Source organism: Centropristis striata, chromosome 3 (genome assembly GCF_030273125.1).
Source record: "Centropristis striata isolate RG_2023a ecotype Rhode Island chromosome 3, C.striata_1.0, whole genome shotgun sequence".
In the NCBI taxonomy this organism is placed as follows: Eukaryota; Metazoa; Chordata; class Actinopteri; order Perciformes; family Serranidae; genus Centropristis; species Centropristis striata.
This window is the reverse complement of record NC_081519.1, coordinates 31102944-31121909: the sequence shown is the minus strand read 5'-3', so window position 1 is coordinate 31121909 and position 18966 is coordinate 31102944. Positions and strand designations below refer to the sequence as shown.

The 18966-nt window shown below is 41.7% G+C and overlaps 1 protein-coding gene across 1 annotated transcript; it reads right to left on the bottom strand.

The window, feature by feature from the left end:
- Window positions 1-6008: 6008 nt before the first annotated feature.
- Window positions 6009-17330, bottom strand: znf831 (zinc finger protein 831). The gene is made up of 5 exons (XM_059328837.1): window positions 17259-17330; window positions 13873-15745; window positions 12400-12585; window positions 8174-8427; window positions 6009-7330 (listed from the first exon to the last, which is right to left on the bottom strand). Exons 2-5 carry the CDS (start codon window positions 15695-15697, stop codon window positions 6437-6439), a joined length of 3159 nt encoding a protein of 1052 aa, XP_059184820.1. The 5' UTR covers window positions 15698-15745; window positions 17259-17330; the 3' UTR covers window positions 6009-6436.
- Between the last annotated feature and the right edge of the window lie 1636 nt (window positions 17331-18966).

The following is an 18966-nucleotide window of genomic DNA, read 5'->3' as shown; positions in this document are numbered from 1 at the left end:
AATTGGAAGAAGATCTGGCTATTACCCAACCCATATTTGATAACCAATAAAGTGAGAGAAATCTCATTTAAAATAATTCATACATTTTATCCATCCAATCAGCATATTGTTAGAAGATTCAAAAAATCTGTTCTGTTCTGAAAATATTGAAACTGTTACTCATTTATTTTGGTACTGCCCCTTTGTCCAAGGTCTCTGGATTGATATTTTCAACTTTATTGGAAGCAATGTTGATAAAGATTTTACGTTGTTTTGGAGGGATGTACTATTTGGGCTCTTTGACTTTAACAAAAATAAAGAAAAACTCAATGAAATATTTATTATAAACCTCATCATACTGATGGCGAAATATCATATTCATAAATGTGAATTTGCTCGAAGAAAACCATCTTTTGTTGCCTTTCACATTGAGCTCAGGCAGTACATCGCTTCTATTAAATTCTCCAACAACCAAAAAGCTATTAAAACAGATATTTGTGAACTATTAAATATATTACTGTAAGCTCTTCCCCCTGGCGTAGAATACACATATGAAATGCTTTTTGTAAGGAATTGTATGTTTTTTTATGTTTGTGAAACAAAGTTATAATTAAAAAAATAAAATAAAATAAAAACGTATTTACCGAGGGTCTGTCGCATATGTCACAACTTGTCGCGGGACCGTGATGTTTATTATGAGTCCCAAGATGCATTGCAGTTAAAAACCATCCCATCACCTTGCATAAGATCTGTTGATGTATCGCTAAAGGTGGGCTGTAGATAAATATTGCAATTACATCATGAAACACTGGGCCACATTTACTTTCTTATTATGACGATAATTCTGACTGGTGATTATTTTAGAAAAAATAAATTAATAACGGGTAGCGCAGAGAGGGAGAAAATAGCCCCCGCTATTAACGCTACCGCTATTAGCCCCGCTACCGTAACGCCGGTGATCTCGCTACGAGCCGGGGGACAGCAGAGCCGCTGAGAGACCTTTCGCCTTTCAACTTTCGCCCTAAACTATTTAAAACACCATCTACAGCTAAAGAGAGTTTCATGTCTGCTGCAGCCATGTTGGATCCGTAAGAAAACTACAAGCTTCCGTCTGCCGTCCCTCCCCGCTCTGTGATTGGATCCCTAAAACAGGGCTAAGAAACCTCTCTGGTTGCCAGACTGCTTGGAGGTTCAAAATGAAATTCGAGCGCGCAAGGCAGTATGGGTATACCCAGGCTATCATGTAGCACCGTGGTTGGGTTATTATTGGATTGGTTATTATTGGAGTGAATAGACGGCTGTAGAGCAGAGGCTGCTCTAAGAGTTCTAAGAGTTTCTCGGCACCGCGAGCAGGTTTATATTGGAGTCAATTGAAACCTAGAGCCTTTCTCACAGACGTGCAAGGGTGCCCTTTGTGTCAGTATGATACGTCTAGGGGGGGGTGACAAATCGTCGGTATTTTACTTTGGGAATGAGAACGGTTGGGTTGGACACACGTGAGGAGGTGGTGGAGAAATGATCTGTCAGCATGTTCTAGGCCATCCTGAAATACCCAGATCATCCGCTACACAAAACCTTTATGGACCAAAATAACAACAGTGGACGGCTCCTCTCTCTCTGTTGCAGGACGGAGAGATACAAAAGATCCTTCTCTCCTACAGCCATCAGGCTGTCTCATTCTAACAGAGATTCTACCAGACTAACCGAATTTACCCTCAGGGATAAATAAAGTTATTTTGATTTGATTTGATTTTTCAGGGGAAAAAAGCTGTTAAGCGCCCCACCACATACAGTAGGTGCCCTTTTTTATTATTTTTGCCCCAACATCCTAAATTCACCAGTGCCAAACACAACCAGAGTTACCGTTAGATGATGCAGTATAAATTGTACAGGTAACTTGGGCTAAAATCACAAGTATTTCCTTATTGCTGAATCCTATTGCAAAGTACATTTTGATGATGTCATCAACTGAAGGCATAATACACAGCAAGCAATGTGGTTCCTTGAGGGAAAAGAAACAGCTTTTCCAAGTTTTTTTTTAATTGTAAAATTCTGGCATTTTTTCCTTATAAATAAACCAGTCTAATCTTTTAGTTTAAGTCTTAATGCTAACCTCTTTCTTGCAATATTGCCTCACACGTGAAGTCAGTCATAAGATAACCCGGATCTACCTCAAGACTGTGGCAGCATCTGTAAGACAGGTTTAACTCAAGAATGGACCCACACAGTCAGACCAGGAAAAAAAGGTTTAATTTACCTCTCCAGTTGTTATAACGGATGTGCAATAAATTAAAGATGCATTAAGTTATTTTGTGAGTTATACCTTCTGATGCAATCTGTAATAAGGATATAAAATTAGAATACGAAATGAAACAAATATTCATATTACAAACACAATAATAAATCAGCTTGTACTCCTGCACACATAGCCTACACCTGTCAAGTCCACAAAGTTTTATGACCACTAATGTGCTGAGTATTGAGAAGCGAGTCAGCATGAGCTGTAGCTGTGGACTTATGTACAGAAATGTTCACATACACCCATTTCCTGCTGCCGTGAGTCCCAGTGCCTAATCATAGCTGCTGACTCATCACAAACCCAGACTGGGAAAAGGGTCATGCCCCTCCAGCCAATGCCTGCTTCATCTGGGTGATCTGATTGGCAGCAGAGATCTACTTAATGGGCTTTTGGCAGCATGTGCACATTACTCACACACACAGGTGCTGTCTGGGAAGGTTCCAGAGTGATACAGAGTGCAATTTATGAGAGAGAGAGAGTGTGTGTGAGAAGGCAGACACCAATTATGGCAAATTCTGTGTTTGTGTGTGTGTGTGTGTGTGTGTGTGTGTGTGTGTATGTGTGTGTTCTTGTATTTCCTACATAGTGAGGACCGGAACACGTTTTTTAACCAACAGAGTGAGGACATTTTTGCAAAGTGAGGACATTTCGGCCGGTCCTCACTTCTTTAAAGGCTTTTTTTTTTAGATTTCAGACTTTGTTTTAAGGGTTCAGGTTATATGATAATGATAACTGAAATTGTATTGTGTGGTTACAAAACTAACTAAAATTATAGTGAAAATGTCCCTCATTTTCGTCTTTGTCAACTTTTTGTCATAGATAATGAAGATGGAAGGAAATAAAGGCAAAATTTACTGTGACCTATTTTAATCTCCCACCACATAATAACCTTCCATGAGGGCTGTTCCAATGAGGGCCCTCACAACGATAGAAGTACAAGTATGTGTGTGTGTGTGTGTGTGTGTGTGTGTGTGTGTGTGTGTGTGTGTGTGTGTGTGTGTAAGCGTGTGAGCAGAACGGAAGTACGGCAGCATTTCTCCGGGGCAGAAGTAATCTCATTGGTTGGATTCAATAGCAGAAGCAACCACAATCTTTCTGTCAACACTCATGAAACCAAACAAGAAAGACATGAAGTAAAGAAGGAGGAAGCTAATGTGAAGCAATCACTCGCTGCCAACAGACACAAAAGCTGTGCTGTTTCTCAGCAACTAAAGTTAAAAAGAAACGTTTGTGACATGGGTACACTGCTAAAAAGGTGTGTCTAAAAACAAGATAAAACACTTAATCTGAGGGAAATGATCTTGCTGCATGGACAGATAATTTCACTTGACAAGATTTCTTAAATTAAGATTGTTACATCTAGAAATAAGCATGTTGAACGCTTAAAAAAGAAATTAACTCTAAAAACAAGATATGGTAAATGGACCTGCACTTATATAGCGCTTTTCTAGTCGCTTTGCGACCACTCAAAGCGCTTTACACTACAGACTGCGCTCATTCATACATTCATACTGGTGGCAGAGACTACCCTAAACGGTGCCACCTGCCACCATTGGGAATTCATTCACACACCGATGAACACAGCACATCGGGAGCAATTTGGGGTTCAGTATCTTGCTCAAGGATACTTCGACATGTAGGCTGCGATGGTCAGGGATCGAACCACCAACCCTTCGGTTGGGGGCCAACCAACTCTCCCAACTGAGCCACAGATAAATTATGTAACACTTCTAAATCTATATATTTTTTTCTTGGTAAGAAACAAATAATCATCAGGTCACTCTGCTCGGGCCAGTTCATCGCTGCTTGAACTTTAATTTATCGTTTTAAGAGTTAATTTCTTATTTTAAGTGTTCAACATGCTTATTTCTAGATTTAATAATCTTAATTTAAGAAATCTTGTCCATTAAACTAGCTGAAAACAGGTAATGGCCATTACTTCCTTTATATTTATTCATTTATTTGTACACAGTCGTCCATAAAGTTGCAATAAATTTGTTTTCAGACACAATTCTTAGTTGTGGTTTCACTTTCATTGTGATATGTTTGGAAGAGATTGATTAATAAAGTTTTGAGAAGATATACACTTATCTGTCGAGAATAAATCACGTTGTCACAATCATTTCATGGAAAAAGGTAAAAAATATTTTATTCCAGCTTTATGGCGACCATGTATATACTCCCTAGAAAGCCTTGGTGCATGTTGTAGCATTACAGGCTTGTGGGCAAGTCCCTGCATGTGTGATACGTTACATAATACATTCATGCCATGACAGCAGAATGGGAACAATGACAAAACCTTTACTTAGCACTCCCAATTTAGCATTCATAAAGCCCAGGTGGTTACCCCCCCCATTGCCACTAGCCATCTTTTATATCCTCTTACATACTGTATTTGTAAACCAGTAAAATCAGATGCAGTGTATTGCTCTTTTTTGGTTACCATAATCTTCTGCATTAGTCTTTACAATGGAACATGCAATTGTTTTGTGGCTCCTTGCCATGTGGGAGATACATGGACAGTCAAACTTGGAATTAGGACTGGGAGGCAAGGTTAAAATAGTTCTGGATTTTTCATTAGTTTAGTTTTAATTTCGTTGTCAATTTTTGTTTTCAAATTCAGTTAGTTTTAATTAGTTTTTAGAGTGAGTTTTCTAGTTTTAATTATTTTTTGGAAAATGCTTAGTTTAAGTTTAGTTTTTATTAGTTTTAGTTTTAGTTTTAGTTTCTTGGTAATGGGGTATTTGTTGGGTGGGAGATTCAAAAAAGTCTCAATTAATGTTGCCTTTATTTCCTTTGTCTTATCTCAGCCCCAATAAGTTTATTAAGACATAAAACCAGATAGATGAAATAGATTTCATATCAACCAAAAAGGTTAACGTATGAAAAAAGTTGACAAAGATGAAAACCAAGGACATTTTCACTATAATTTTAGTTAGTTTTGTAATTTCAGTTAGTTTTGTAACCACAAAATACAGTTTCAGTTAGTTATCGTTTTTTTAGTTAGTTAGTTCTCGTTTTAACTTTTATTTCAGTTAACGAAAATGTATTTTAAATTCTAGTTTTCGTCATTTCATTAGTTTTCGTTAAATATAATAAGGTGAACGTTTTTTCTACCAGGCCACTTGGTGGTACAACATGACGTAAATGCAGCATTAGCTTGCGCTCAACTTACACTATTTTGTTGTTAAGTTGCCAATTGACCTTTTAATTATTAATATCAGAAAATATATTTTAAAAGTTAATGACAGTTAATTCATATTTGTACATGTTTATTCGGCTCTGCCCACCAACTTCACTCAGCCATTGATATTATTGCTGCCTCCAGAGCAGTTATGCCTCTGAAAAATAGATACGCTTTCTGCAGCAGATCAAACTCACAATAGCACATGAGGGGGTCATCCCTATGTTCCCGGGTCCTATGTTCCCCACTCAGGGAACAAAGTATCCTTTTTTAGAAAAAATGTCCTATGTTCCACATTTTTCCCAAAAAAGGTCGTATGTTCCCCTGTAGCATTACATACCAGGGAACATAGGACCCTTTTTCTGTAAAAGGGTCCTATGTTCCCCACTGTTGCAGGGTTAGGGTTAGCTCGAGACCTGCAGGTTTGCCACCCCTGATCAAATCTTTCCTCGTCTAGGCCTATTTGCATGTTCCCCAGGGAACATAGGACCCTTTTTTAGAAAAAAGGTCATGTTTCCCGTTTTTCCCAAAAAGGGTCCTATGTTCCCCTGTAGCAATACATACCGGGGAACATGGGACCCTTTTTCTGAAAAAGGGTCCCATGTTCCCCACTGTTGCCGGATTAGGGTTAGGGTTAGCTCGAGACCTGCAGGTTTGCCACCCCTGATCTAATCTTTCCTCGTCTAGACCTATTTGCATATGTGCGTCAAACAGCCCGTAGGCCTACATAGGCCTATTTACCATGGAATTTGGCAGTAATGGTGGAAAAAGTAACAGACCGAGGAACATAGGACCCTTTTTGGGAAAAGCATGGAAAAGGGGTCCTTTGTCCCCCAGTCTCATACAAAGAGGGGAACATAGACCCTTAGCTTGCTGACATATAGCTAACATTAGCTTTCTAATCCTCTTTGTATGAGACAGGGGAACATTGGACCCGGGGAACATAGACACGCTCCCCATATGAGCATGTTCCCCTAAAGCTCAATGATAAGCTTTCCTTCATCATCACTACTGCTGGTGTCGTCTGTGTAGTCCTGACAGCTTTGCACAGGCCTCACTCCACTGTTGGGACCCTCGGCTGGCTGGTAGCCATGAAGCTGACCAGACAAGAAGAAACACTGGTGGTAATTGTTGGTAATGTCAGGTCTCCCGGACGTGCTGCTCTGACTCGTGTAGTCATTTGGTGCGTTGTCCTTGGTGTCTTGATAATCATCAGGCTCTGGGTATGTAAAAGGCTCTGATGGCAGCACAGTATTATTTTCCAGCACATTGTTGTTGGACGTCTGAGTTCTCCCTGACACTCCAGCAGCAGCAGCTCTACTGACTGGTCCAGAAGAAGAGAGTTGGCTGGGCTGAGTGGAGGGTGCTGTGTTGACATCATGGGAGACACTTGTGTGACCTGCTAACGTAGCACAGCAGCTAAGAGTCGTGGTGCTGTTACCTGCAACCGGAGTGATGCTGATCTGCTTTTGGTCCTGGTGTGAATACGATTGTGTTTGCTGAGTGCTTGACTGAACTTGTGAAAAAGCATTTTGTGTGTCTGTTAATTGGGCCTGTGTGGTGATATGTTGACATGAATCTGCTTCACATAAGATTTGTGTTTGTGGGTTATGGATGATGCTGCTTTCCCAGTGTTGTTGTGAGAAACAGAAGCTGTTCATTTCCAATGTGGGCTGTGGAGAAGTGAAGAGGCTGCTCTGACAGCTGCTGCCAGATGAATTCAGGATGTTTGACTTGCTTGGAGCTTGCTGATGACTCTGTGGAGGGTATTCAGACATTCCTGAGTGTGTCTGGGAAAGATGCTGAGCATGCTGCTCAGTTAGCCAAGAGTTTTTGTAGGAATCCACCTTGACCGTTCTGTCCTGTCCCTGTTAATCAAAGAAAAATATTACCATCGTACCATGCTTGCCCTCCCTCCAGTTTACCTTCTCTTTCATTCCTTCATTGGTTAAATACCACAAAACTTAATGTGTTCAATTATATTAAATAACATACTAATATAATGTTTAATGATGTATGATAAAACTGTCACAGGCAAACTGATGGGGCATTCAGCTGCTCTTAAAATATGAAGTAGAAGTGTGAAGTCCTTTAGTGGAGTTCTGCTATAAAAGATTGACTGTGCCAGTCTTACTGCTGAGGTGTTTTCTGTTATAATGTGTTTCTGATGTTTTAAACTTTGGCAAAAGGCTCATGAAGCTCATGATTTATATCTGACTTGCCACTGTGTGTGGTGGTATACATTTCTGTTCAGCATATTTGCTCTGTTGTGTAAATCTTTGTCTTTTCTGAAGCGCATGCTTCACTGTTCGACACATCTTGGGGGTCATATATTCATTGTGCTGCAAATCTTTCATGAGAAAAACATAAATTGTGGCTTGGGTGTCTCTCCTTTTGTTGAATGTCTTTAAAAAATGAAAAACAATGTTGTAACAGCCCATAACGCCTGAAGCCTGCTCCACCGTGATCCCCAGATCAGGTCGTCTGGCTGTGAGGGATTGGTGGAAAGTTTCAAAATAATTAAAAAAGATTTTAGAAAAAGTATTTAGAAAGAATGCTGGGTCAGAGAGAGTACCTTGTACAATTGAACTCTGTGTCTTTGAGACATTTCTGTGCCAGGGCTTAGACACATGTGGGGAGGGAGGTACAGGAGGGGTTTGAAACAATGTGTGGATAATAAACATCCAGTGAATACATTCATTCAGTCTCACCTCTGGCTTCGTCCGATCTGATAAAGATGTGCAGTCAGACTGGACCTTGTCCCACTGTCCCGGCAACTCATCTGTCTCCATCCCTCTGTTCTTATCCTCCCCTCTATCACCTCGCCCCTCCATCCATTGGAGGTTAATCTTTCCAGCCTCATGGCTTTGCCTTGGCCTCCAGTCTGTGCTGTCTGGCTGCCCAGCAGTCTCTCCCTGTCCCAGTGTCTGTGGCTCCTTCAGCAGGCAGGCTCCTTCCATAAACCCTAAAGGAAACAAACAACATTTGTTCATCAGTTGATGTCTTGCTTAGCAGTCAGATTTCATTTGCCTGAAAACAAAAGTTAGAATATACAGATGTGTGGTTACATTGACTTTGGATAACAACGCATCACATTACCCATTACCTGCCTGCCAAGCAAATTAAAGGAGGCAATACGTATGCTGTGGGGGTATAACTGTTTTCAGTTTTTTTTGTTTTTCTTTATGAAAAACAAATGGGCCCATAGAATTTCTCTTAAATTTTTTTGGTCTGGCAAACTTGTGCTCGAGGAAAACTCACATGGACTAGCGCCACCGCTCCTTCTCTCCTTTCCACTTTCCTTAACTTTACACAACTGCCGTGTTAGTCGCAAGTCAGTTTTGTGTCACTTAGCCAGGATGGAATAACTTTTATTTATATTGTGCGTCCCAGAATTACCTTTTGACCTGCTATTGTGTGTAGTTCATTTTTACCAGTGTTGGGTTAGTTAGGCAGTGCTCTGTGCTGTGATGGGGGTCGAATGGCACTGTTAAATATTATAGGGCATGGGTCTCAAACTCGCGGCCCGCGGGCCAATTGCGGCCCTCGTGACAGTATTTTGTGGCCCCCACCTTGATATGAAAGTTTAATGTGAGTTTTATATGAATGGCACTTTACCGTGTTGTGTGTGGAAGGTCCCTTTATTGCTCCAGCTGGAGCTTTTTTTCACTTGTATCTATGATGCCATTAACAAAAAGAAAGTCAGCTGCTACCAGAGCGTTTATTATCTGCCGTGTTATTGTTACCGGAAGAAATGGAAATGTTATAGAATGTAATTTTGGTAATTTTTGGTCTTTTTTGGTAATTTTGTGTCTTTTTTTGGTAATTTTGTGTCTTTTTAAAAGTTATTTAGGGTTTTTTCAGTCATTTCGTGTCTTTTTAGTAATTTTGTGTCCTTTTTTTGGTAATTTTGTGTCTTTTTTAAGTAATTTAGTTTTTTTCTGTCATTTTGTGTCTTTTTTTTTTGTCATTTTGTGTCTTTTTTTGGTCATTTTGATACCGCCTCGAGCGGCCCCCAGGTAATTTGAGTTTGAGACCCCTGTTATATGGCATTACACTGCAAAAAAAGGGTTGTCTGAAGAAAAGATAAACACACTAAATCCGAGGGAAATGATCTTGCTGCATGGACAGATAATTTCAAGAATTCTTGACAATTCTTGACAAGAATTCTTGAATTAACACTGTTAAATCTAGAAATAAGCATGTTGAACACTTAAAATAAGAAATTAACTCTTAAAACAAGAAAAAATATCTAACACTTCTAAATCTAAGTTCTTTTTTATTTATAAGAAACAAATAATTTGCAGTGTACAGTTTACTGTGACAGCCTGAGGCCACAAGTCCTACTACTCCAGTCCATAGTAGTTCAGTGGTTCACCATGAATAAATTCTTAAGATTATAGTTCCTTAGACTGTATTTCATTGTTCAAAAAGTGAAAAGACCTCTACATCAGTTGTGGGTTTTGTGATTTCACCATACCAGTGATCATATAGTGCCATCTGGTGGTTAAAAGTGCTTACTGTCTTGAAATGTGCTCAGACTTTGTTTGTGAAAGCAAATCTACTACAGTCTGTACATAAGTCTCTGAACACAAGTCTCTGAACACAAGTCTCTGTACACAAGTCTCTGTACTCGGGGACATGGGTCTGACAGCTGAACAACAACTATGAGCTTCACATCATCACCACAGAAACAGTAACTGTAGCCCTTTTTACACATACAATATAGGATGAATGTTACCAGTTCATAGTGATTATTTAGTAGTTTCTTACTGAATTTGTATTTACTAATGTATGTGGGAATATGCACCATACAACACAATAAACACATAATGAAGATATCAAAAGTAGTTTTGTTATAACAGATGACTTGTTTAAAGGCCAACGTTAGCACAAACAGAAGACAGTGAACTTGGGGCTCTAGGGTTTTTTACCCTCCTTTTGTTTTTCAGCAGTGAAACATAATCAGTTGGAATGAAGTTCACTAAAACCATTGGTTGCCAGGTCTGTACTGTATGTTTAGGCTTGTGGCGACATTATCCAATATCAGGAGACAATTAACAAACAAGACCTGAGCTGTTCATGTAATGTGGATTTGAACATGGGCACCATAAAGTCAGCTATTCACCCTCAGTCATTGTTTCATTTTAAAAACCAATGTGCTGGACTACACTGCCCTACAAAGTCTAACTGCAGTAACTACACAAAAGGTAAAACTGAAAAAAAAAACTGCTTTAAAGTTTTTTAACATGTTTTAACTGGCCAGCCAAATGGGTTATAGGTAGGTCAGTGATATGACACTTATTTCTACATGTATTGATGATGTCATTTTTATGCTCAAAAATCAGGACGATTTATTTGACCTTTGACCCCAAAAACATAGTTACTGCACTCTGGTTTTGCTGTAAAAGGTTCTAATAGTATTGAAAAAACAGAGTGCAGTAACTACAATGTTGTTGTCTTTCAGCTTTTATATTTAGTTTTCAGTGAATAAACATTTTCATATTGATTTTGCTATAAGTGTATTTAAAAGTATTGAACAACTCTATTCAAAGTTTTGTGTATTTTAGACTTAATATTATAAAGTAATGTTATATTTAAGTCTTAATATAATTTTATCTCACTCTTTTACTTCATCACTATCTAGATAATAATTTCCCTTTCAAATAAAGTTATAATTTCTATTATTTTTAGGTTTAAATTAGTATAAATATCCAAAGCAGACCATGGTAAGTGCAATTACTGTTTGGTTTTGAGTTGGATTTTGTGGGTTTTATATCATTATTTCTCTGAAATAAAGAAAAACTGAAATCTAAAGCTTTGTCACAAGATAAAACAGACATCAAGGAGTTCATTTTTAGTTATAACTCGATTTTGGCCAAAAATGTAGTTACTGCTGTTAGGCTTTGTAGGGCAGTACAAAACCAAATCAGTCACACATTGCACTGTAAATCGTTCAGTAAATGTACAACATAAATAGTGATATAATTAAAAGGGTTATAAATACCTGCAGTAGGACTCTGAATACTCGTTAACTCAGCTGGGAGGTCTTTGGGTCTTTCTGCCTGGATGTTAGAAGACCCTGAAATAAACTGAGCAAGTTGTTTTTCTGAGTGGCCTGAACTGATTACATTCTGGGATTCACTTAGAGTCATTTCCTGTGAAGGTCCCACCCTGTCACATCCCATGTTTGTATGTTTACATGAACTCAGAGCCTGTGATGATGTAGACTCCACTGGATTATTGCAGTAGATGGACGTGTGTTGGTTCAACTGTCTTGAAGTCTTGCATGTATTAATAAAAATAGAAGAAACTGACCCGGAGAGTTCATCAGTACATGCAGCACTGGATGCCTGAGAGAGGCCAGCCTGCAGAGGGGGGAGGCCTTCTCCACTTTCTGACCTGCTGCTTTTGTAAGCAGATGCTTCGCTCATGGCTTTCTTTATGCCTACATTACATGAAGCTGCTTGATTTGTAAGTTTTTGTTGGCTTTCTTTTCCCAGTCTTTCACTTCTCGTGCTATTCTGATTTACTGTGCAGGGAGGGAGAGAGTTCCCGCTGGGCTTGTGTTGTCCAGAGAGTGTTTGTGAGGTCTCTCCACCTTGACTGAACCTCCTGTCGGGCAAAAGTTGCTCCTCAGCACAACGGGTCAGAGAATGGGTATGTTCCTCCTCTGAAGTTTGGCTCCTTTCTGACTTTGCACCTTTGAGTGAAGCAGCAGTTGACATAACATTGCCTGTAGAGCTCTGAGTCACAGTGACCATGTTTACATGACCATATTTGTGGGGGCGTAGTGACGAGCCTAGCACTTCAGGAGGTGTAGATTTAGCTGATACTGTGGCGGGAGTGGAATTACTGTGTTCTGGCGAGTTGAGATTTGGCTCTGGCTTCCCAAATTGTACAGACAGTGGAGGTTTTAGAGTGGGCAAAGACTCACTTTGCTCCAACGCCTGTTGATGGTCCTTTCCATCTTTGCTACTTTCCATGGTGCAAGAGCTTTGATCTTTGTTCTGGATCACTGCGTCCACATCACGTCTCTGTGAGACGGCTTGCCTCTCGATTTGGGGTTCAATGAGAGCCAGCTGCTCATCAGATATGATCTGGAGGCAGATCTGAAGGTCTGCTGTGTGAACATGAAACACATTCTGAGCATCTGGTTGCATCTGATCAAATGGTACAATGTGACAAGGTAGGACCGGGGTGTTGGAGCTGGCATATTGGCTGTTTGCAGGGCTCGACTGTGATGCTGGCGAGAGTTGTGTGAGCGATAGACAGGGGTTGGGGTTCAGTTGTGAGAAAGCTGTAATGGCAGCAGCAGATGACTGATTATTTGCTGTGGGCATGGTAGGTCTGGGTAACTGCATAGACGCTGAGCCCCCTGTAGATTTCGAGGGCTGTACTGAAGTGCTGCATAATCCTGCCTGATAGTTTTGTAGGCATGTTGTGGTCATTGTGGTAAATTGTCTGTGCACTCCAGCTAGACTAGAAGTTGCATTTTGATTTAGTCGTGATGTTTGTGCCTGACAAAAGGTCGTGGCTACGCAAGGTAAGACGTGCTGCTCCTGTGTGGAGCTAAGAGTCTTTTTGATATCACAAGTCTCCATCAGCGGTGAGGTGACAGGATCACCACATTTCTTCTCAGAGGTTTTGACTGAGGGAGAGATTTGCTCAGTGTGAGATGATGGCAGCCCAGCATCGCTTCCTGTCGGTTCATCCGCAGCATGCGCCGATGGATTTGAATCAGGTTCAGCAGCATTAGGTAACTTGAGCTGGTACTTGGGAAGGAAGCTGGCCTTGGCAGTGGTGGCTGTGGAAGTAGCTGGCGAGGTGCTAACAGACAGTGTGTTTGCATTGATTATGCATGTTGGGAAGAGAGCTGATTTGAGCTGAGAATGTTTTTGACTTTTTTGAGGGTTTATATGACTGAGATTTGTATCCTGCTGAGGCACACTGCCAGTGGCAGAGGGGAGGGGATGAGTAGATACGTTTGGTTCAGTTTCCATCTGCAGGGGGCAAATTATTTTATCATCAGTTTTCTGCTTTTTCCTGTCTGAGGGAATCTGGGCTTCACAGAGCAGCGAGGTGCAGTCAGTCTGTTTTCCTTCATCAATCATTCTCTCTGCTTCTGCTCTGTTCAAGCTGTCAGTTTGTTGGCTAACCAGTGATCCAATTGTAGATAATGGCAATACTGACAAAGACAGGTTTCTCCGAAGTGGAGTCTTAAGAGAGCTGCATGATGTGTGAAGCTGGCTGGTTTTTAGATTCAAATCCTCAGCGGAGATGAGGGACTGTGTGGCAGGAGGGCAGCCTGAGTGGCACACTGTTGCACCGCTGCTTGTGAAGGTCATTGTCGAGCCTGTTGTTACTGTCTCCTTTTGAACCGCCAAAGACCTTTTTTGCAGGCCCTGACCGACCTCATGCTCTGGGTTTGCCAGACACTTCCTGCCTTTAATAGCACAGTCGTCGCCTTTTTCAGCATTGTAGAGCTTCTTAAACGTCCCTCCACCATACATGTACCACTTGTTGTAAGCAAACTTCTGTGCCTTCTTCCTCCGGAACTTTCTGACGCTTGGCTCTCCACAAATGTCACCGCCATCCCCATCGCAGCTGAGACTGCCGGTGCATGCCTCCTCCACAGATGAATTCATGAAAAGACCGTCTGTTGCGTGGTTGCCGTCTACGGCTGTCTGCCGGACCAGTGGGCGGTGGGTGGATGAATGCTGGTTCACAGGCTTGATTGTGAAACCTGTTGGATTGATCTGGCCAGAGCTTCCCCTCCGGGCAAGTGTTACATAATCACTGTGATGGGAGGAGGCTGGGCTGCTCCTCTCAGGCTGCAGGAGGGTAACGCTGAATGGGAGGGAGTTGCTGCGGGTGAGGGGTGCATGCTCCATGGTGATGGATCGCTGAGTCGGCACAGAGCTGTAGAAGTCCGGATTCTTGTTTCTTTGTAGCCCAACATTGGGAGCCTTACTGATCCTCATATCGAAGTGAAAGGAGTCCTTGTACGTGTACGGCATGGGGAGGTCAATGCTACCCTGCTTTGACAGAACTGTCTTCCGCGGCCTTACATTCTCAAGCTGTTTATCCTCCACAACAGCTGTATTCTCTGAAATCAGCTTTGAGATGCGCTCCTCCAGTGTCTTCTGCTCCTGCTCCCTTGCAGTGTATTTGGGTTCCTGCCCCCCCTGGTCCGGTCTTGGAAGTGTTTGTATGCTGGTGGTTTCTTCAAGGTGCTCTTTAGTGGATTCAGTGAGAGAATCCATACTGTGCTCAGGTAAAACACTGCCAGGGCTCGGGTAGTGGTCACTGCTCTCACCAAAGCCTGAGTCTGTGCTCTCATGGCTCTGTGATTTCCCTCTGGATACAGAACTTTCCCACTGCTTGGAGAACCGAGTGGCTTCTTGTCTCTGAAGAGGAAGATGTCGACTGGCAGTCAGAGGCAGTTTTTCAGTTTCCATCCTCTGTTTTTCTTCTTCTATTGTTACCTTTGCACTTTGACTTGCTTCTGTCTTCTGACCTGCAGGGGTCAACAGATTCTGTTCACAGACAGAGCCCTGAGTCTTTACAGAGTAGACCTTTGTACTGGCTGGACAGGTGATCTCAGCAGCATGCAGTGTGGCATCCTTCTCCATGGTGCCCGACTCGTTGCTGCGCTCATCCAGAGACAAACTGGAGGTACAAGTCTCTCTGGAGTTGGACATGCTATCTATGCTGCTCATGCTGCTCTGCTCTGATTCAGACGAGAGACGTGCATGAGCCTGAGTACGCTTATGTTTGTAGAGGTTGCTCTGAGTCTTGAAAGAAACTCCACAAGTGGTGCAGGGGTAAGGCCGCTCCCCGGTGTGGCAGCGGAGATGTTTCTCCAGCACACTGGGCTTCATACAGTCCCGTCCACAGTGAGGACACACATGCTTTCCTGCAGACTTGGGTCTGGCTGCAGGAGCAGCAGCTGCCAGACTCAATCCCGGCTGAGACTGCAGTCCACCAGCAATATGGAGTGTGAGAAAGGGAAGCGTCTCCTTGGAGTAAAGCGGCGGCATGGCCAGATGGAGTGTGGCTGGCTCCCGGGCAGCTGCAGGAGGCGGGGGGTAAGGCTGTGCTGGTACAGCAGGCACTGTGTGGATGTAAACAGCCGTCAGCGGGGCCTGGATGTCCATCCTTTTCTCTGTCTGCGCTGCGACGGAGCTGATGTGCACTGGAGCACTCGCCAATCCTGGCTTGCCAGTCTCCATGGTAACCCTGCTGCTGTCGTGATGTACCAATGCCAGGTCTCTAATTACCTGTAAGATAAGAACAGTTTGCATTAGACCTCAGATCAAACAGGGCAGATCCATCTTTTTAAGCAGGGATGTTTCAGTCTTACTCTAAGAGAAGAAAATCAGACTTCATTTGTGGAGAATATTTTTATACTGGTGGAAAAGAAAAAAGGAGCATAGCAATGAATAAATGTACTGAAGATTAATAATGACAGCTTTGCAGTACCCTTTAGGACAGATGGCTAATATAGCAATTAATCCAGTCTGGATAGATTTTGCAGGGTGATAAAACCCAGGGAGATATGATTTGCAATGATGTCCACAATTCTACAGCACCAAAATAAAAGCACATCTATATCTGAGTATAAAATAATACCCATGGTTGTTACAGAGCACAGAGAAACATAGAGGAATTTGAGTCTCTGCTGCATGATTTTGAAGAGCAGGTGGTGCAGGAATACAACTCTTTCTATATGTTTTGTATGTAGACAGTGGACATATACATGAGGATAGAGATGTATACATATACAGCAGAGAGAAAAAGGGGATTTATGTTGTAGGAGAGTGACTCACAGCACGAGAGGAATGAGGGAGTGAGATCATACATTCATATAGTACATCAGAGGCTTTTATCTTGCCAAATGAAATGTGTTTTCTGACATTAGCGGTTGCCTCTGTCACCAGTCTGCACCAATTAAATGGCATACCCTTGATGTTCACAGTAGCGTGTGGCGGCTTTGTTTCCTGACACGCTGTCATATTTGTGTAGTAATCTAATCAAAGCGTTGAACCACCTACATGAAAAGATAAATCGCTTCATATTAGGTCACGCAAATTTCATTTCCTGTTGCTGTAACGGTGCTTCTACATGCATGGTGATTTTGCATAATTCACCCACATAGGTACAGTTGGCACACGCTGTCTTAGTTTTACGGCATGAGTACTCCCACGTTACACCACTTTTGTGGTGGTGGGAACAGAAGAAAGTTTGTCTCTGTTAATATTCAAGTGAAAACGGGAAGCACTGTATTGTGTATTTTGATTATTAAACATTACTACGTAGATCAACCGTCTTAATGTAATGTAACATTATGTGCTTTCAGTACCTTTTGGCTTTGTAAAAGTAATTTTGTTACGCATACCTTTGGATTTTTTTAGATGCAGGTTTTATTGTTTCAACACTTGTAGTCAGTTTGAAATGATGTGTGAAGTGTGTCCCTGGTGTTTAAAAAGAGACTGAACTGTACAGAAAATTGTTTCTGCTTGTAGTTAGAATAAGCATTTGACAAAATAGGTAGCATTGAAATGTAAACAAAAAGGAAGGCTTTCCAGATGTGTGCATTTTCTTGTGTCAGAACATTTCTTGTTTAATTTGATCTACTCTATCCATCTGATGTCCAGCTATTGGTCTGATGAGGTAATATTTGGAAAGAAGAAGGAAGAAGTGTACATACAGCACTACAAGAAACCATAACATTCCCACACGCAGAAGCAACAGAAAACCGTAAAAAATAAAAAATGAATGCAGGTCACTTACCTTTGTACTTTGCACTTCAATCAACAATGATCATCCAGCTAGGAAGTCTGCACACTGAACATCCCCATTCTCAGTGTACCTGCTCATTTCGGTCTGCTCTGCCATCCAGGCAGTCTGATTGTCTCTCACAGCTCTTTCACGTGAACTGTTTCTTGTTGAGGAAGCGGAACAAATGCAAATGAGAGAGAAGATGCACTATGAAAGTGGTGAGGCAGGGAGGAGGAGAGTGAGGGAAGGAGAAGGGCTGGCTGGCTGGCTGGGTGGCTGGGTGGGTGTGTGGCTGTCAAACAAAGACTTCCGGAGGACAAGTTGAAAACATAGATTGCACAGAGTGATCAGTGCAGAGGCCCTGTGCACAGACGGAAGGATTTACAGCTAATACAAAGTGCTGTGCAGAAGTGAAAGCTGCTGCTTGGCAGAGGAAGTGCAGTGACAGCTTACCTTCAACAGTCACGTTGGCCGACTGACTGACTTTACCATCAACAGTACCTGACTTCTGGCCCACTTATATACTTGCTCCCCCACCTACGTTCTGCTTCCCACACAATGTATTTCATACACCCACATAGACAAGGGAGCAGCAAAGCTAATGTTGATGTGGCTGCTTTGTTGCACGTGCACTGCTCTCACTCTCTCGGCAGAGAACAAACGGATGAGTTGTGAGTGGCTGGAGTGAATTTCCCACCTCCAACCACAGCCCCCATTACGTTATTATGTATCATTTTGCACCACTAGTTCACACAGCACATGCTTATACAGTAGTAAGGTTGCCCTTTTCTGAAAGCCTGTCTCATTGCTTTCCCACATTTTTGGCTGATTTAAACCAGCAAAACTGTGGATTAAAGAAACATAATGCAAATTCTATTGCTTTGTTTTAAACTCAGGAGTCTGACTAATCTGGGGGTGTGTTATTTTTAGGACCAGTTTTTTAAACTTTTCAAAGATCAAAGCATTAATCAACATGTATGATCAGCTTATTTGTACAGCTACACACAACTGGATTTAAATGTCAACGGACAGATTATTACAGTTCATGGCAGCTTCTCTGAACAACATGAAAGACGAAGAGGATCCTGTCTGGGACAGTGGTCTCAGTGGTACATTACACATGGCAGGTGGCCTCTAATGGCTTGTACAAGATAATTAATAGAATTATGCCTTTGGCACAAGTTCACCACGACTGGACTGGATTATAGTCATGAAATCCTTACTGAATTGATAATTTGGTCACTTTGGGGCAGCACAATAACCTTTAAACATCTGACTTACGTGTTCATACACAATTGCCAGTTTACACATTCAGCAGATACCAAGAAGCATAAGAATTCATTCGAAATAGTGCATCAGGCCGCCTAATGAATGTGTATTTATTCTTGTTATAGCTTTGTTTTGGTTTCCACCACTTCTTGAATATTTTTACATCTACAGCCTGTAGCTGCTGAAGACAACACTGATCGCAGAGGAGGTGATAACCAAAACCAAAAAAAGTGAGCTGAAAGAAGCTAAAAAGCTCCATAGAGCTGAGGGGAACCGCAGAGTCACATTATAATGCTCCATACAAACAACCACTATAATATTACATTTAGTCATATGATCCACTATAAGGCGCCACAAGAATGAGTTCTTGAACTCAAATGTAAGTTAGCATTTTAGCGCCCTGGGTCTAGGATTTTGAATGGGTTTTTGGATAGATGCCTGAAATAGGGTC